Source organism: Aulonocara sp. 'chitande type north' Nkhata Bay, linkage group LG20, assembly GCF_057382095.1.
Source record: "Aulonocara sp. 'chitande type north' Nkhata Bay isolate Kocher_YH1m ecotype deep benthic linkage group LG20, A_spYH_male_GT1.1, whole genome shotgun sequence".
Classification (NCBI taxonomy): Eukaryota; Metazoa; Chordata; class Actinopteri; order Cichliformes; family Cichlidae; genus Aulonocara; species Aulonocara sp. 'chitande type north' Nkhata Bay.
The window spans coordinates 26098003-26112688 of NC_141363.1; the positions used below are offsets into that span (position 1 = coordinate 26098003).

At 41.2% G+C, this 14686-nt stretch overlaps 1 protein-coding gene across 2 annotated transcripts; it reads right to left on the bottom strand.

Moving 5' to 3' along the window:
• Positions 1-3212: 3212 nt before the first annotated feature.
• On the bottom strand, positions 3213-12325 carry ttpal (tocopherol (alpha) transfer protein-like). Of its 2 annotated transcripts, none has more exons than XM_086278219.1 (6): positions 12256-12325; positions 11442-11668; positions 8383-8626; positions 8080-8273; positions 7620-7730; positions 3213-6303 (listed from the first exon to the last, which is right to left on the bottom strand). In XM_086278219.1, the coding sequence occupies exons 2-6, from the start codon at positions 11649-11651 to the stop codon at positions 6025-6027; spliced, it is 1038 nt and encodes a 345-aa protein (XP_086134345.1). In that variant the 5' UTR covers positions 11652-11668; positions 12256-12325; the 3' UTR covers positions 3213-6024. The 2 variants fall into 2 exon arrangements, with proteins under 2 accessions (XP_086134345.1, XP_086134344.1); XM_086278218.1 differs by lacking the exon at positions 12256-12325 and adding an exon at positions 12119-12249.
• Between the last annotated feature and the right edge of the window lie 2361 nt (positions 12326-14686).

Genomic DNA, 14686 nt, shown 5'->3' on the forward strand with positions numbered 1-14686 from the left:
GTGGGCTGGAGCCAAAACCACACTGCGCTCCGAAGATAAAACACCCACAGATTAGACGTCTCTCTCTCTCTCTCTTTTTTTATAAAAGGAAGGGGGGGTTCTTCTAGCTTTCATGTCACCGAACCTTTATTTAGCTGCACATCAAACCAGCAGACACCTCATGGGATGAGATTTAGGAAAGCCCCAGATGTTTTTCATGCTATTTCTTAAAGTAAATACTGCGTGGAAGGATTATTAGTGATGCAAACTGTCTAGAGGTTATTGTGCATGTAGACATACAAACATTCCCGGCTTCAGCTTTTGGTGTTGAGACAGCTGATTTTTTTTTTTTTATCTGATCGTTTTGGGTGATGTAGTCTGCGGTAGCGGTGCACTGCATTACATGTGTTTTCCTTTAAGCACCTAATAAACTGGCACTACTTTGGGTGTTCGAGAAAATTAAAATGACTCTGCAGGCCAGTTTAGTACTGCACTTTCATAATGGCTCAGACGGTTAAATTACTGAATTTCATCTTCCCCCATGATGCAGCTGCAGCGTATTAATATGACCTTTGCATCTGAGCCACATACCCAAGCAAATAAATGAAAAATAGGATGCAGGTGTGGTCCCAGCCCTTACTACTCTTTTTGGTTTTTCGACCAACTGAGCAAAATTTGTGCAATTTCCTCATTAATTCTTTATCATTTGTTTAAAATTAATAACCTAAAATGGCATTTAAGAAAAATTAGTATTCTTACAGTCGCTCCTAATCATTTGGATATTTAAAAATAGCTCTTGCTCGGCCATCAAAACTGAATCTCCACTCATTTCTCAAGTATTGCTTGTTGTCCTGTCCAGGTAGTCAGAAATAATGTATGACATTGTTTAAGTATACTTATTTTAATGCAAAACTATAACAGAAAAATATATTACTATGGTGCATTACAACCTAGTCATGGGTCCGGTGTAATGGATTAAATAAAAGCACAAGTGATAAGCTATAGAAAATAGTATTTTAGCTTTTAGAATGAACTAAAAATAAATTTAAGGTGTGCAAAACTAAAATATTTTTTCTAACCAGTGGGGTGTGGATATATCTTCAGCACTAAAGTGTTGTCAAACTATTGCCAGATTCTCAGTTTTGTTTTTAGTCAACACTTCTCTGCAGTTTAATAACCTAAAAACAGAAAGTGACTCAAGCTCCATCCGCAACAATCAATAAAAAACAATACCTTCAAATATTTTTTGTAACCTTTGAAAGCTCCGACTGCTTTCACATCTCTCAACGACTAAACTGAGCATGATATGCAAAATCAGTGCAGTGCCCCTTTAACTGTCTCACTCAGTTAACCAGCGTCATGGAAACAGCAGAGCAACAATAACAGTGTGGGTTGTGCAGAGTTAAAATAAAGTTAAAATGATGAAAAAAATGAGAAAATTATGAAAGAGAGAAGAGAAAAGAAATTAATGAGTTCTGTGTTCTCGTTCCAGATGGCAGAGGTACAGCAGCAAACGAGCAGGCTCACAAGCCACAAGTTATTTTGATTTTTACTGAAAGATATACTTCATTATTGTCTAAAATACATATATATTCTATAAACTAAATCTATAAATCCCAGACTAACCTAATAAAAAATTAAGAACCAGTTATGGTACAGTAGCATATTTAAATGCCATCTTCATCCCCAGTGTTGCTCTACTGTCGCTAAACAGGATGTCCAAAAAATGTACTCATAGCACTACATTTGCTGCTGTAAGGAACAAGTAGCGTTTACTTCTGAGGTACCATTTTAAATGTGTAATATGTATTTTATTTTGAAAGTTCACTCACTGCTGACCATCTAGACCCAGCTGCTGCCGATATGGTTGACATCTCAACCTTTTTGGTTTGAAAAACAATGTGCAAGTGTGCTTTGATGCAAGTTTCCACTCATTGATGTGGTATGTTTCTAGAAGTGTTACTCTTGCAACAGTGCTGTGTACATAAACCCTGCTGGACTACAACATTTTGCTCCGCCTGTCGTCAATATCCTTCAGCTATCTCTCGCAGTAATTCAGTGAGCCCTCACATGCGAAGTCATAGTCAAGCTAGCCGCACCCCCAGCCGCACCTACAATGTTGTTGCACCGTTCTTACGCATATTACGGTACGGGTGCCGACTGGCTTAGAAACACGAGAGTCTTCTGTATCCTGGCATTTGTCACTATTTTACTAATCAATCCACTTCGAATTTTGAAATATTAGAAATATATATATGAATGAATTGATGTTCTTACACGACACTTAAGTATATAATAATAACTTAAAAAATATATTTTCTGACTACTATTTTTGATATTGTCTGTATTATTAATGTTATAACAAACTTTAAGAGGTGACGCAAATATTTCACTGGATTCTTACTCTGGGTTACCCTCACTCTTTCCCCTCCAGCTCACAGCCCAATGAACTGTAAGGTTTCAGAGAAAATTAATAGTAAACTTTACCCAAATTTGAATATTTTCAACTTTGAGCTGAGCCAATGCAGCGTCGATCCTCTTCAGTTTGCTTACCAGCCTTGTGGAAGTGCAGCATGCTGAAACAGGTAGATAACTCTGACAACACTGCATTGGTTGGGTGTATTGAGGGTGGGCGGAAATCAGAGCACAGGAATCTGGTAAGGAACTTTGTTGAATGGTCCGGATGAAATCACCTCCTCCATCTGAATGTCAGAGATGTTGGCTGACTTCCGAAGGAAAAAAACTGGGACTATGCCCATCAACATCATGGTCGTGGAGGTCGAAACACTGGACAGATACAGGTACTCTAGCACTCACCTGAATGACAGATTAGACTGAAAGACCAGCAGTCTGGCACAAATCATGTGACAACTTGATAAAAATGTACTTAGACGAATGGAAACTTCAAAATGCTTCTCAAATGTTAAGAGTTTTCCAAAAATATAAATGTAATGGCAATCTGAGAAGAAAAATGAGTACTTTGTATGTTCTTTTCTGATTACAAGCAATGGAGTACTTCACTGTCCTAAAGTTAGTGCACCGAAGCAAAAGATCAGAATGCTTCTCCCAGCGCTGCTTTTGTGGCGTCTTTGGAGACCCATGAATCCAATATGGGAAACTCAGCTCAAGACAGATGCAATTATGTTGTGAAAATACCCGCAACTTCCCTAGAGCCTGCAGCATGCCAACAACAGCATCCACATAACAAACAAGACACAAATAGCATGTTCTCTGTTTGGCTTTTCCTTTACTGTCTTCACAACAACAAATATCCTGCAACACAACACAGCTTATAGTCAGACATGCTTAAAATAAAAATACAAAAGACTGAACAAAAGCAAGTTAGCTTTACCGCAAGAAAACAGATGCAACATTATTGCACATTTCTGTACATGGCCTGGTGTACAATTTGGCAAACTGGAGGTCTGTAAAGTCAGGCCTCAATGTTCTATATTTCCCCGTGTGACCCCTGCGATCGGGAACGGCCCTGTGTTAAGACTGTGTGATGAAACACAGGCAAACGGGTTTCAAAAAAATAAAACATAAGGCAGATTATCTGAACTTAAAAGATAATCCTCTTAGAAGAGTCAAGCCAGGAAACGTAACCATCAGCTAAACAAAGGCTCTGAAATACTCTGAGTTACATATTTGGCTAAATCTTTTTTAGGTAAATCTATGACATTGTCCTTTCTCTTGTCCTTTATAGCGATGAAGTATAGCCACTCTTATGTAAGACGAGTCCTGATGAGAACAAATATGAGTTTTGGTGCACACAAAATTGTCAACCAAATCCAACATCATTTAAGGCAATGTACTAGATGGTAGCGCACGCAGAAACCTAAATGCTGTTAAACTGGTAAAAACGTGTACACTGAAAGCAGTTTTTCCCATGCTGTAGGGAGCCTGCTATCAAAGATTGAGGACAAAATCCACAGTGTTCATATGATGCAGAAAGGCTACGAGCCTTCATTGCTCAATCATCCAAATAAGAGGATGACTTCAAGAGTTACAGCGTTTTTCTCCCCAGGCAGCGTTTCTGTGCTACTCAACAGTGAAGGTCCAATATCAAAAAAGCCATTTTCAAACATGCATTGCAGCGTGGGGCTTTTCTGGGACTTAAGACTGTGTGTGATGCACGCTAATAGCAAACTGGCTGGTCTTTAAACTGCCAGTTCCCTGGTACAAAAAGTGATGTCAGATTGCAGCAATGTGTGAATAATGCAGATAAAATTGTGAGTGGGCATCATGTGTGCTGCCGCCTGCACGCTCTAACCTGGCAGCACGCTCGCTGAAATCAAATAGTATTTCTAGTACTGCGAACAAACCTGAAGCAGACCATTTCAATACTGTAGAAAGCATCCCAGCCTAAGACTCCTGAAGCTTTTAAGTTCATATGTGAGGATATCTCCATGTGGAATGTGAATTAAAGAGAGGAACATTGGAAGACAACCTATAATTGTCAACTAAATGTATCAATCCAACCACTTTCTTTACTGCATTTCAAATTCACAGGAGTTGCAGGGTTGCAGAGAGGGTTGGAGATTGCTCCAACTGACTTTGGCAATACATGCACAGGGAGAATATTAAACCCCTTAATATTAAACAAGGTTTGAACCTGGAGAGTCTTTTGCCAATGTGAAACAGTGCTGACCACTGCACCACCCTAGCTAAACACAAAAGGAGGACTGTGGATTTGGTCCCCGATCTTAAAATAGGATTTTAGAGAAATGGCAAGCAACACTGATCCTTATACAACCGTTGCAAGAGCTTGGTTCGCCTAGCCGGCAATAAGTCATTCCCAGTGGGTGATGGGCTTCGCCAGGGCTGCCCTTTGTCACCGATTCTATTCATAATTTTTATGGACAGAATTTCTAGGCATAGCCAAGTGGCGGAGGGTTTTCACCTGGGTGGTATCATCATCTCTGCTTTTTGCAGATGATGCAGTTCTGTTGGCTTCATCGGGTGATGGCCTCCAGCTTGCACTGGAACGATTCGCAGCCGAGTGTGAAGCGGCGGGAATGAGAATCAGCAGCTCCAAATCTGAGGCAATGGTCCTCAGCCAGAAAAGAATGGAGTGCCGAACTCCAGGTCAGGGACGAGTTCGTACCCCAAGTGGAGGAGATTATGTGTCTTGGGGGTTTGTTCACAAGTGATGGGAGAAGGGAGCGAGAGATCGACAGACGGATTGGTGCTGCGGCTGCAGTGATGCAGATGCTGTACCGGTCTGTTGTGCTGAAGAGAGAGCTGAGTGTAAAAGCAAAGCTCCCAATTTACCGGTTGATCTACGTCCCTACCCTCACATATGGTCACGAGCTGTGGGTAGTGACCGAAAGAACAAGATCGCAGATACAAGTGGCAGAAATGAGCTTCCTCCGAAGGGTGGCTGGCGTCTCCCTTAGAGATAGGGTGAGAAGTTCAGCCATCCGGGAGGGGCTCAGAGTAGAGCCGCTGCTCCTCCACATCGAAAGGAGACAGTTGAGGTGGTTCGGGCATCTGACAAGGATGCCTCCTGGGTGAGGTGTTCTGGGCATGTCCTACTGGGAGGAGGCCCCGGGGCAGACCCAGGACACGCTGGAGAGATATCTCTTGGCTGGCCTGGAAATGCCTTGGTGTTCCCATGGACAAGCTGGAGGAGGTGGATGGGGAGAGGAAGGTCTGGGCTTCTCTGCTTAAGCTGCTGCCCCCGCGACCCGGCCCCGGATAAGCAGAAAAAGATGGATGGATGGCAAGAAAAATCTGTTGTGAACCAATATTATAAACCCCACCGATAATCAGTTCTTAGAGGTCATCAATATTGGCTGAACATGCATCAATGTATGAAAAAAAAAAGCATCTTAACCAGTACCTGGAGCTGCCTTAGATGAATGATTGAATGCTGGGCCACATGTGAACAACAGTAGACTATACCACCTAAGTGCTGCTTACTTAGTAAAATAAATCATGTATAATATTGGCAACTTGCCCTGTAAAAGTCTACACACGTGTTTCTTAAATGAAACAGAAAATGTCCTCTCAGTGATGGGAGCTCTGCGACTACAGCGAACATCAGTAACAGTAGTAAAGCTGAGAGCGCAGCCCCCTGAAGGTGTCGTCATCATGCCCGCTGGCCTGCTCTCCTTCAAAGAGCATGGACTCTGGAAGCACCACGCCCTCTAGTGGATCCGGCTGGCAGAACTCCACTACAAATTCCTCCTCGCAGTCCAGCAGCAGTCTTGACCACGCACTCATGTCCAGCTGGCCCGCGGTGCCGCCGTATTCCTCTGGCAGGACCGATCGTGGGATGTTCCGGTGCAGGGAGCGCAGGTCTGAACCGTGGAGGATGTACTGTGTAAGAAGACGACAAAGACTTGTCAGCGACCTGCAGCTTTAATATTTAATGTGATGAATGTAATTTTAGATTTATCAGGTAACTGCCTTCAACTTTCACCTTCCTACAAAGCTTCACCTTTGCCATTTTCATACTTGAGATGTTTTATGAAAAAGGTTCAGGAATTAAAATCAACCTCACATTCAAGAACACCTTCTCGTGCACCTCTGTTCGTTTGTTTTCAGCCCAGCTTTTTTATTTTTTTTACATCCCTCAGAGGAAGTCTACTTCTGTCCCTTTGTACTTCTGCATCTGCAATGCATGCTGAGCCTCCTGCAGTGTTAACTTGACTCTGATTTTATGGAAGTGTATGAAGCTTCAGTGAGCCAAATCTGGCAAGCAGGACAGGTGGTGAGAAAAGATTGTGTTGGTTCAGGCCAAAATAACTCCTGTGTTTTTAATGTGCTCTATGTTGGCACCGGATAACGTGCTGGCACGCACAACAGTATAGGTCGATTCTATTGGATGTTCGCCCTCACATGCCTCAGGACATCACACAACCCAGTCACTGTTGAAATAAAAATCACGAGAACGCTCCCGGTCTCATTTCTCACTTGACATTCTGCTTTTGAGCTTAGAAACTGAGGATATTTTGTCTGAGAACAGCATGGTCCTAGAAGGAGACTTTCAGACTCACCAGTGACAGTGAAAGTGGTCAAAAAAGGGCGTCCACTGAGCAAACTAAAAATGGCACTCACACTGCAAGCTGCCTGCACATGCCCAAGAAGAAGACTTGGAATGGGGGCTGGCCATGTGTAAATGTGATAAGTGTTGCTGACCACCCTTTGTATGCCAAGAAGCCACTCTTGTGAGCAAAAATGTGAAAAATGAAATAATCTGACCACTAAATGCCATGCACAGAATCAAATTTGAACACAGAGGTGCATTTACTATATCCAAACTAGTATCTATTTATTTTGACTGTACCTGCTGATTTTCTGTTGTTTTTGCTTATATATTAACATAAAAACAGATAATATGCCACTGTTGCATTTACAGCTTGTTTTTGTTGACCCCAGTGTTAATTACAGATGTGTTACTATGCGTTTTAATGAACACAACACAAGGCTTACCATACCATTTTGAAAAATTGTTGTTCGGTTTGACCATTTTGGTTTATTTCTCTGAAAAGGAAACATGCTTAGCTTTTCAGTTTCACAGATGAAAAAGACTATCGGTTTGAAACACAGGCTACAGAATAAAATGAGGGGCACGATTCAAAGCGGGCCTTTGTTCCAAACAAAAGAGTCAGAGACAGTACAAGAATAGTTACCCTCTCTGCCATCTTCTCCTTGAGAAACGGCTTAATTATAGCAAAGATCCCTTTGAAAATCCGCGGCTCATTAATTATGTTAACGGCCTTGATTCTGATTGGAAACCCATCCTGTGAATTAGAAGAGAAAACAGTCACAGCTGGGCCTTGTCAAATGATTCACACATGCTTTGTGTACTTATGTAAATATCAGACACTCTGCAGTCACGACAAAACACCACAGGCAGCGTTCAGGAGCTGCTGTGACTGACAAGTTTTTTTCTCAAGTGTTGCACTAATTCCATTTTTTACTGCTATATCATCAAAAATAAGAATCATTTTGAGATAGTGATTCATTAAGTAACCATCTCAAGGTGAAACTAGCAGAGTTAATCCCCTCTGACATAAGAATATCATCATCAGATAGTGGCTTTATCAAATAATACTCATTATTGCTAACATTCGATTTTTGATGTCATACCTGGAGGATGCTCACAACTTTTTTGGCGAGGAACGGGCCTGGATTGGATGCTTGTGACATGCCCACTCCGGTGTAGTCTGCTAAAATAACAATGCCGTTCACCTGCGTTTCCTCCGGCTGAATCAGCTTCTCCAGAGTCAAATAAATCGCTCTAACATTGTCAACAAATGGGTAATCATTTGGTTTCCATTTTCCTGTAAAACAGTTAGAAATGAGTAATCGTGCATCGTGAGCGAACGAATAATGCGTCAGATAAATCGAGTATTGCGTGAATTTTCCAGTGACGATGAAGCCGACACCAACCTGGGCGCAGACAGAGGATGTATCTTCCATTGGGGTCCGGCCGTGGCAGCACTGTGAGAAAGCCCAGGTCGAGGACGTGTTTCACTGTGGATGGCTTCAGGTCCTGGAACACCTCTGGCCAAGCCTTACGTCCTGCATGGTAATTGAGGAGCAGCTGCAGGGCACGGTCATAGTCGAACTTCCTAGCCCGCAGGAAGCGCAGCAGGAAGGCATCATCAAGTCGTGTCCTGAGATTGGGCTGTTCCTGCAGAGCCAAGAGGGGGAAAAAAGTTAACTGAAAAAAAAAAGAAAAGAGGGAAGGTCATGAATGGCAACAACTAGAATAAACAAAATACGGCTTCTGACTAAACAAAATAAAACACTGAGAAAAATGGCTAAATTAAGCTTGGTTAGCATCCATCTGTCCATTCTTTACTACTTCTCCAGGCCTGGGTTTCACTGGCAGCAGTCTAAGCAGAGATCCCCAGTACTACTCCTCCCTGTCCACTTCCTCTAACTTTTCAAGGGGAGCACTGAGGTGTTTCCAAAGCCAGCCGAGAGATAATCCAGCATCTCCTGGGTCTACCCTGGGGTGTTCTCCCAGAAGGATATGACTGGAAAACCCCACTTAGAGGCACCTGGGAGGCAGCCTGGTCAGATGTCCAAGCCACCTCAACTAGCTCCTTTTCAGCCTGTCTCTAAGGGAGGGCTCACCCCATACTGTACCTATCGGACCAATCCCCAGCTGGCATAAGTGGAACTAATAAATCATTACAAAAGAATCTGGTTAAAATAATCTTTTAAAAAGTTTTCAGAATAATTGTATCAATGTAACTGCTTGAATGTCAATGCTATTACTAAACTCTAAACTATTAGAAATTCAGCATTTAGCCACCAGTAAAAGGATCCTTTATTCTGATAACATGGGCACTTCAGTTTATTTTTAGTGAACCTTCTTTGTTCAAAGGACCAAACCTTTGAGACTTTTCCTTCACTAATAAAGAACATGTACCACCGTTTTAGGGGAAAAAAACAAAACCTTATTTTTAAAATGATTTACGTCCATCACACATTTTATAATAAATTTACTTTGAGCCTTCAGTGCTATAGGCTGAAGAGGAAAGAAAGAATTCAGAGGTGGACCACCTCATTGCTGGAAATAACAAAACTACAGATCATATTTCTATGAGACTCTATTTCTATGAGACTCCAACCACTGTCAAAAAATGTCTGCAAGACAAACAAAGATAATTCACATGGAATTCAGTGCTGCTGAAATGCAACAAATAAGAAAAAATATTTTAATTGACAAACAATTGAAATTTGGCCTTGTTCAATAATACCTTTATTCACTGCTTTTTAATGCTATCAAAACACTACAGCAGAAAAACACAGGACCTGTGCAGTTAAAATCCATACTCATTTGTCACAGGTCATAGTGTCATTGGAATATTGGACATTTGTCACAGGTCATAGTGTCATTGGAATATTGGACAGTGCAATCACACACTGTATTTTTTCCTAAACGTCATGTAGGAGAGTTACAAATACATAAAAAAATTAAAATAAAGGATGTGAAACGGGACAACGTGGAATCAGATCCCCACATCCACCTTCAAGAACAACCTTAAATCTGAATTCTGAACATCTAAAGCTTTGTGATATATTTGGGACAGCACTGACAAAATCTGTCCTCAGAGAAAAACAGAAACACCTGCCAAAGTTCTCAAAGTACCATTGTAATGGCTATGGCAGGTGTTCCCAAGTTCAAAAACACAAATAATACAATATTACATCAGCTTTATATTTTTAGGGTATTAAAAGTTAATATACTATCCTAAAAACAAATGGAAGTTTGTGTTTTAAGGAGAGTTTATAGACCAAGACCATAATATATGTATATACAGGCTATTTTATGGGACATATAACCTCCTTTGGATGCAACACAGGCAGCTATCCATCTCCAAATGGACCGGATAAGAGTCAGGAAATTGTTGCTGAGGAATTGCTCTCTATTCCTGCATGAATGTGGCCTGGAGCTGTGAACTGGTTACTGGCTCTGATGAACATAATGACCCAAGCAAGCAAGTTCAATAGGAGGCAAGCTGGCAAATAAAGTGTCTGGGTTTTCTTCTGTTCCAGAAAGGCTTGTTCTACTCTGACAGTGTCAGGCCATATGTCAAGCAGACACTGTCCTGCTGAAAAAGCCGCAGGGCGCTGCTGCAGGAGTAATACAAGTTCAGGTTAGAGCACCTCAACTCGGTACCTCAGTCTGGTCAGAATTTCACCAAGAACAATACGATCAGATGCTCTCATGGACACGCAAAGCTGCAGCAACAGGATCCAGAATGCCAAAAGCCTGGCCCCAGTCAACGTCAGTCAGTCGTGGCATGGTGTCACTCATAACAATGCTGTGCATACACTGTTTTATTGTGCCCTGATTCCACTGGCAAGAGAATACAGCAAACTGAACCAGTTCTCGGTTGTACAAGTGAGTTCATTTGTGTTAAACAAATTAACAAATCACCAATCTTGCCACTGACTAAAACCAAACAACTGGAACTAAAAACTACTTCACAATATAAAACTTGCATTTCTTTTTTTGAGTACCATATTAAGTTTTATCACAGTGGTTCTCAAATGGTGAGCTGAGGCACACTGGGATGCCTTGAGATTTTGCATAAACCACACACTGCAGATGTACCAAAAGTAATGAATGAGATTTAAATTCACTATTTTAGTGCTAAAGGATCTATTTCAAAGTGAGGAGATAAAACGGATCACTTTCCTGTGTAGAAAAAATTAACACCTATAGATTGTAGGTGAAATTTAGGCCCCAGTGCTGCAAACATGCCCTGAAAAGTGCCTAATAAAAGAACTGATTATTTTTCCGATCGCATGTAGGCTATTTTTGGCATATATGAATACACTTACATTTCATACTGAAAATTCCTTCCTGTATTTCCTTACTCACACTTCTCAAATTCTTCCCAAAGGTCCAGTTGAATGTTACTCAAAAGCTTTCCAATTTTTGCCCTCTTTTTTTTGCCGCTTGGTAAGGCATCATTGTTCTGCCCTACCTTAAGTATCATGTCCCTCAGTGCTTGGACATCCCGTAGACGCCATTCTGGCTTCTCTTGGAGCTCCTCACGTGCCTTGGCCACCAGTTCAGGGGTCAGGGTACAGGAATAGATGGGTGGTGGAGGACTGGGGAACCAGCTGTGCACTGCAGCTGCTGACGAGTCCACTGTAGGACCACCGAGATCGATGGACTCATGCTGATCGGCCATGGAATGACTGGGTGAAGCTGTTGGGAAATAAGCACGGGTGAGGAGAATTAACTTTTAAATACCATAGCTTTACTTCAAATAAGAACAGCGATACCCCACGGCCTGACACCTTCATTATCAATAATTAAAAGTCATTATCATATTTTGTACCAGTAAGCTGCCTCTGCACAGTAAATGTACAGCAGCACAAAATAAAAACTGTTAAGTGCCTGAACATTACAGTAAGTGTCAGGTACACTCACAAACTGCGCAGTTTTAGTAAGTAGCTCAATTTCAGCTAAGTTTAGCAATAGATGTGGGAACACGATGTTCCCAGATACACAAGAGCGGGATGCTCTCCAGTAACTACCCAAGACTGCAAACACTGCATGCATTCACTCAGTAATGAGTCACAGCGCCAGAGATTCTCAGCTAATACAGCCTGAGCCTAAACAGAGCATATGTCCGGATAATGACTGAATACTGACCAGAAAATGGGTCTAACGGTAGCCTTCAATGGCAGACATAGAGTGCTAAAAGGCTGCTGGTAAGTGATATATAAATTCAGAAAACATCCGCAAAGATCAAAGCTACAAAAACCACTGTCAAAAAAATCACAACGGACCTGTCAGGAAAATCCCTCTTCCGGGTACAGAGCCGGCGTTAGCTCATTGGTGCTTTTGTAACACGTGATGCACTGCGCCGATGAATCGTGCGTCTTTTGTTTTGATGCCGATGCTGCGTTCAAGTTTAATCGGAAATTAGGCAAACCTATATGTCAAAAAATTAATAGCGTGACTGTTATGTGAGCCTGTTGTGTTTCAAATTCAAATGCGATCTTGAAATATCCAGCTCTTTTTCTTTTAACAAATTACAAACTAATCCGTTTCAAGATTTACTAACATAAACACGCACCTGGGTACCTGAACCTCACATCTCTAAATCCAACAGTAACAGAAACGCACACTTTTCAAACACTGTTGTTTGATTCAAGCACCAGGCAGGTAATTTTATAGCTCTGGGGTTTTATAGCTGTAGGCTAACGTAATGATCTCATACTTGTACGCAGGTTATACCATCCTTGTATTGCATTTCAAAGCAGTAGATGGCAGAATTTACCTTCATGTTTCCGCGGCTGCTTCCTTGGCACTGTAGGCTTCATGTCGTCTCGGAGGCTATGTAGGTAGACAATTTTTTTTAATACAAATTTTATATTTGGGATTCGTTTCACTACAGGATTGGTCGTACAACAAGGGGTTGGTGTTTTGTTCTTTAAAAAATGCAAGCAATTGACTAAATGTCTAATTAAAGGGGACGAAAAAGAAAGAAAATATGGATATGAGCTTTAGGCTAATGTCCAGTACTTGTGTCAAACCAATTTAACGATGATGTATTGTGATGTACATCCAGGATATGTTAGGTATTGTGCTAAAGAGAGAACCAAGAACAAGACGGGGGGGTCCATGTAGGCCGAGAATAACTGATTAAAAATAAATATGTTGTAGGAAAGTGGTGTATAAAAGATGATTTTCATGGTGACAAGGCAAGAGAAATGGTTTGTGGACACCACATGTAAAACCATTTCATTTGTGAATGTTGGCTTTTTGTTGCCTGTCCAGTGCACTTGTCATCACTTTCATTTGCACAAATCCAAGTAAAATAGTTTACACAATAGTTAGGCAACAGTTAACAACAGTTCAGCCTTCCTAACCAGACAAACGCCTGCAGTTTAAGTGTAACTAAAACTTAAAATTAAAGGGTCTTGAGAACAAAGTACAATATATGCATTGTGATAGAGTGGATGTGGAAAGCATCAAAACATTAAACATAAAACAGCAAACATTAGACTTCAGTAAAGCGCAAGCACCTTAAAGCTGCACTTAAGATGTTGCAGATATGTGACTGCTATGTGACATTAGCTTTTCTTTCATTTTGGACACTTTGGAATGGTGACAGTGTACAGTCAATTGAATGATACCCCAGTCAGACAAGCTTAGAGACCAGCCGGTGACCATCTGGCAATCACTGTTCATGAGAGGAAAATCAGTGTTCCCCAACCAGTTGCAAGAGGTCACCAGCAGTTGCTGGGAAAATATTTGCTAAAGCCCCTAAAGGCCTAGAGACCAATCAGTGACTCTCATATTTCCCCAGCATCACACCTGTTGCTAGGGAAAAATGTGTATTCCCTAGCTGGTTGGAAAAACCTCTTTCTGATTGCTTTGCTTGCTAGCATATTGCTGTGGTCCCCCATAGTTTTCATGGGAGTGACAGAGTTGTCTACAAATATTGCCCAGTTGCTCTTAGAGCTGTGGTGAAACTGTGGCAAGTGCAGTATAAACTGGAAACCAGGACCATTCACCTTCAGAGTTAAAAGCTGCACCTTTTAAAACATGTTGACTACATCGCTGATGAACAACTTTTAATTGGAAGGCAAAAGTCTCAATTTCTAGTTTGCATCACACCCTTTTCACAAGTTGTACTACAATTTTTTGCATAGTTAGCAAAAATTGTGGGAATCTGCTTGCAACCAAAGCAATCAATATGTTTTTGTTGCAGGATCTTGTTTGCAACAGATTTCACCCAGCAAGAGCCAACAATCTCCAGAAAGTACAATTTTGTTTCCTAGAAATCTCAATAGTTATGTCTCACCAATGGTCCTGTTGATGCTCTCATTATGGGCAGTAATATTAAAAGTAATCCTCCTCTAGATACTTCTATTTTTGTACTTGTTTTGAATGTAATGCTTTGTTTCCATTGCAAAAAGTAAAATGAGCTTAACAATAGCACACACAGCATTCATTGTTTTCTAGATGCAGTGCACAAATATATCTGCATCTCTCTATCTGGAGTCAGCGCTATCTGTAATGATTTTATGGCAGCTTATCAGCCTGAAGTTGCAGTAGTCTATCAGGGACCAAAAAGCACTGCCACGTTGGACCTAATTTTTTTTTTTCCACCATTTACCTTTGAAAGAATGTGTAATGCAAATGCAGTGAATTCATTGGTGGCCACTTCTCTTGTGACCGTAGTATAAATACGTAGCAGAAAAAGCAATG

What these genes read in the sequence shown, in the direction of transcription:
- ttpal (XM_086278219.1), bottom strand. Translation starts at nt 11,651, where the DNA reads ATGGCCGATCAGCATGAGTCCATCGATCTCGGTGGTCCTACAGTGGAC. An exon ending in TGAGGGACATGATACTTAAG is followed by an intron (nt 8,627 to 11,441) that starts GTAGGGCAGAAC and finishes TTGGCTCTGCAG; the next exon opens with GAACAGCCCAATCTCAGGAC. An exon ending in AAGTTGTGAGCATCCTCCAG is followed by an intron (nt 7,731 to 8,079) that starts GTATGACATCAA and finishes TCTAATTCACAG; the next exon opens with GATGGGTTTCCAATCAGAAT.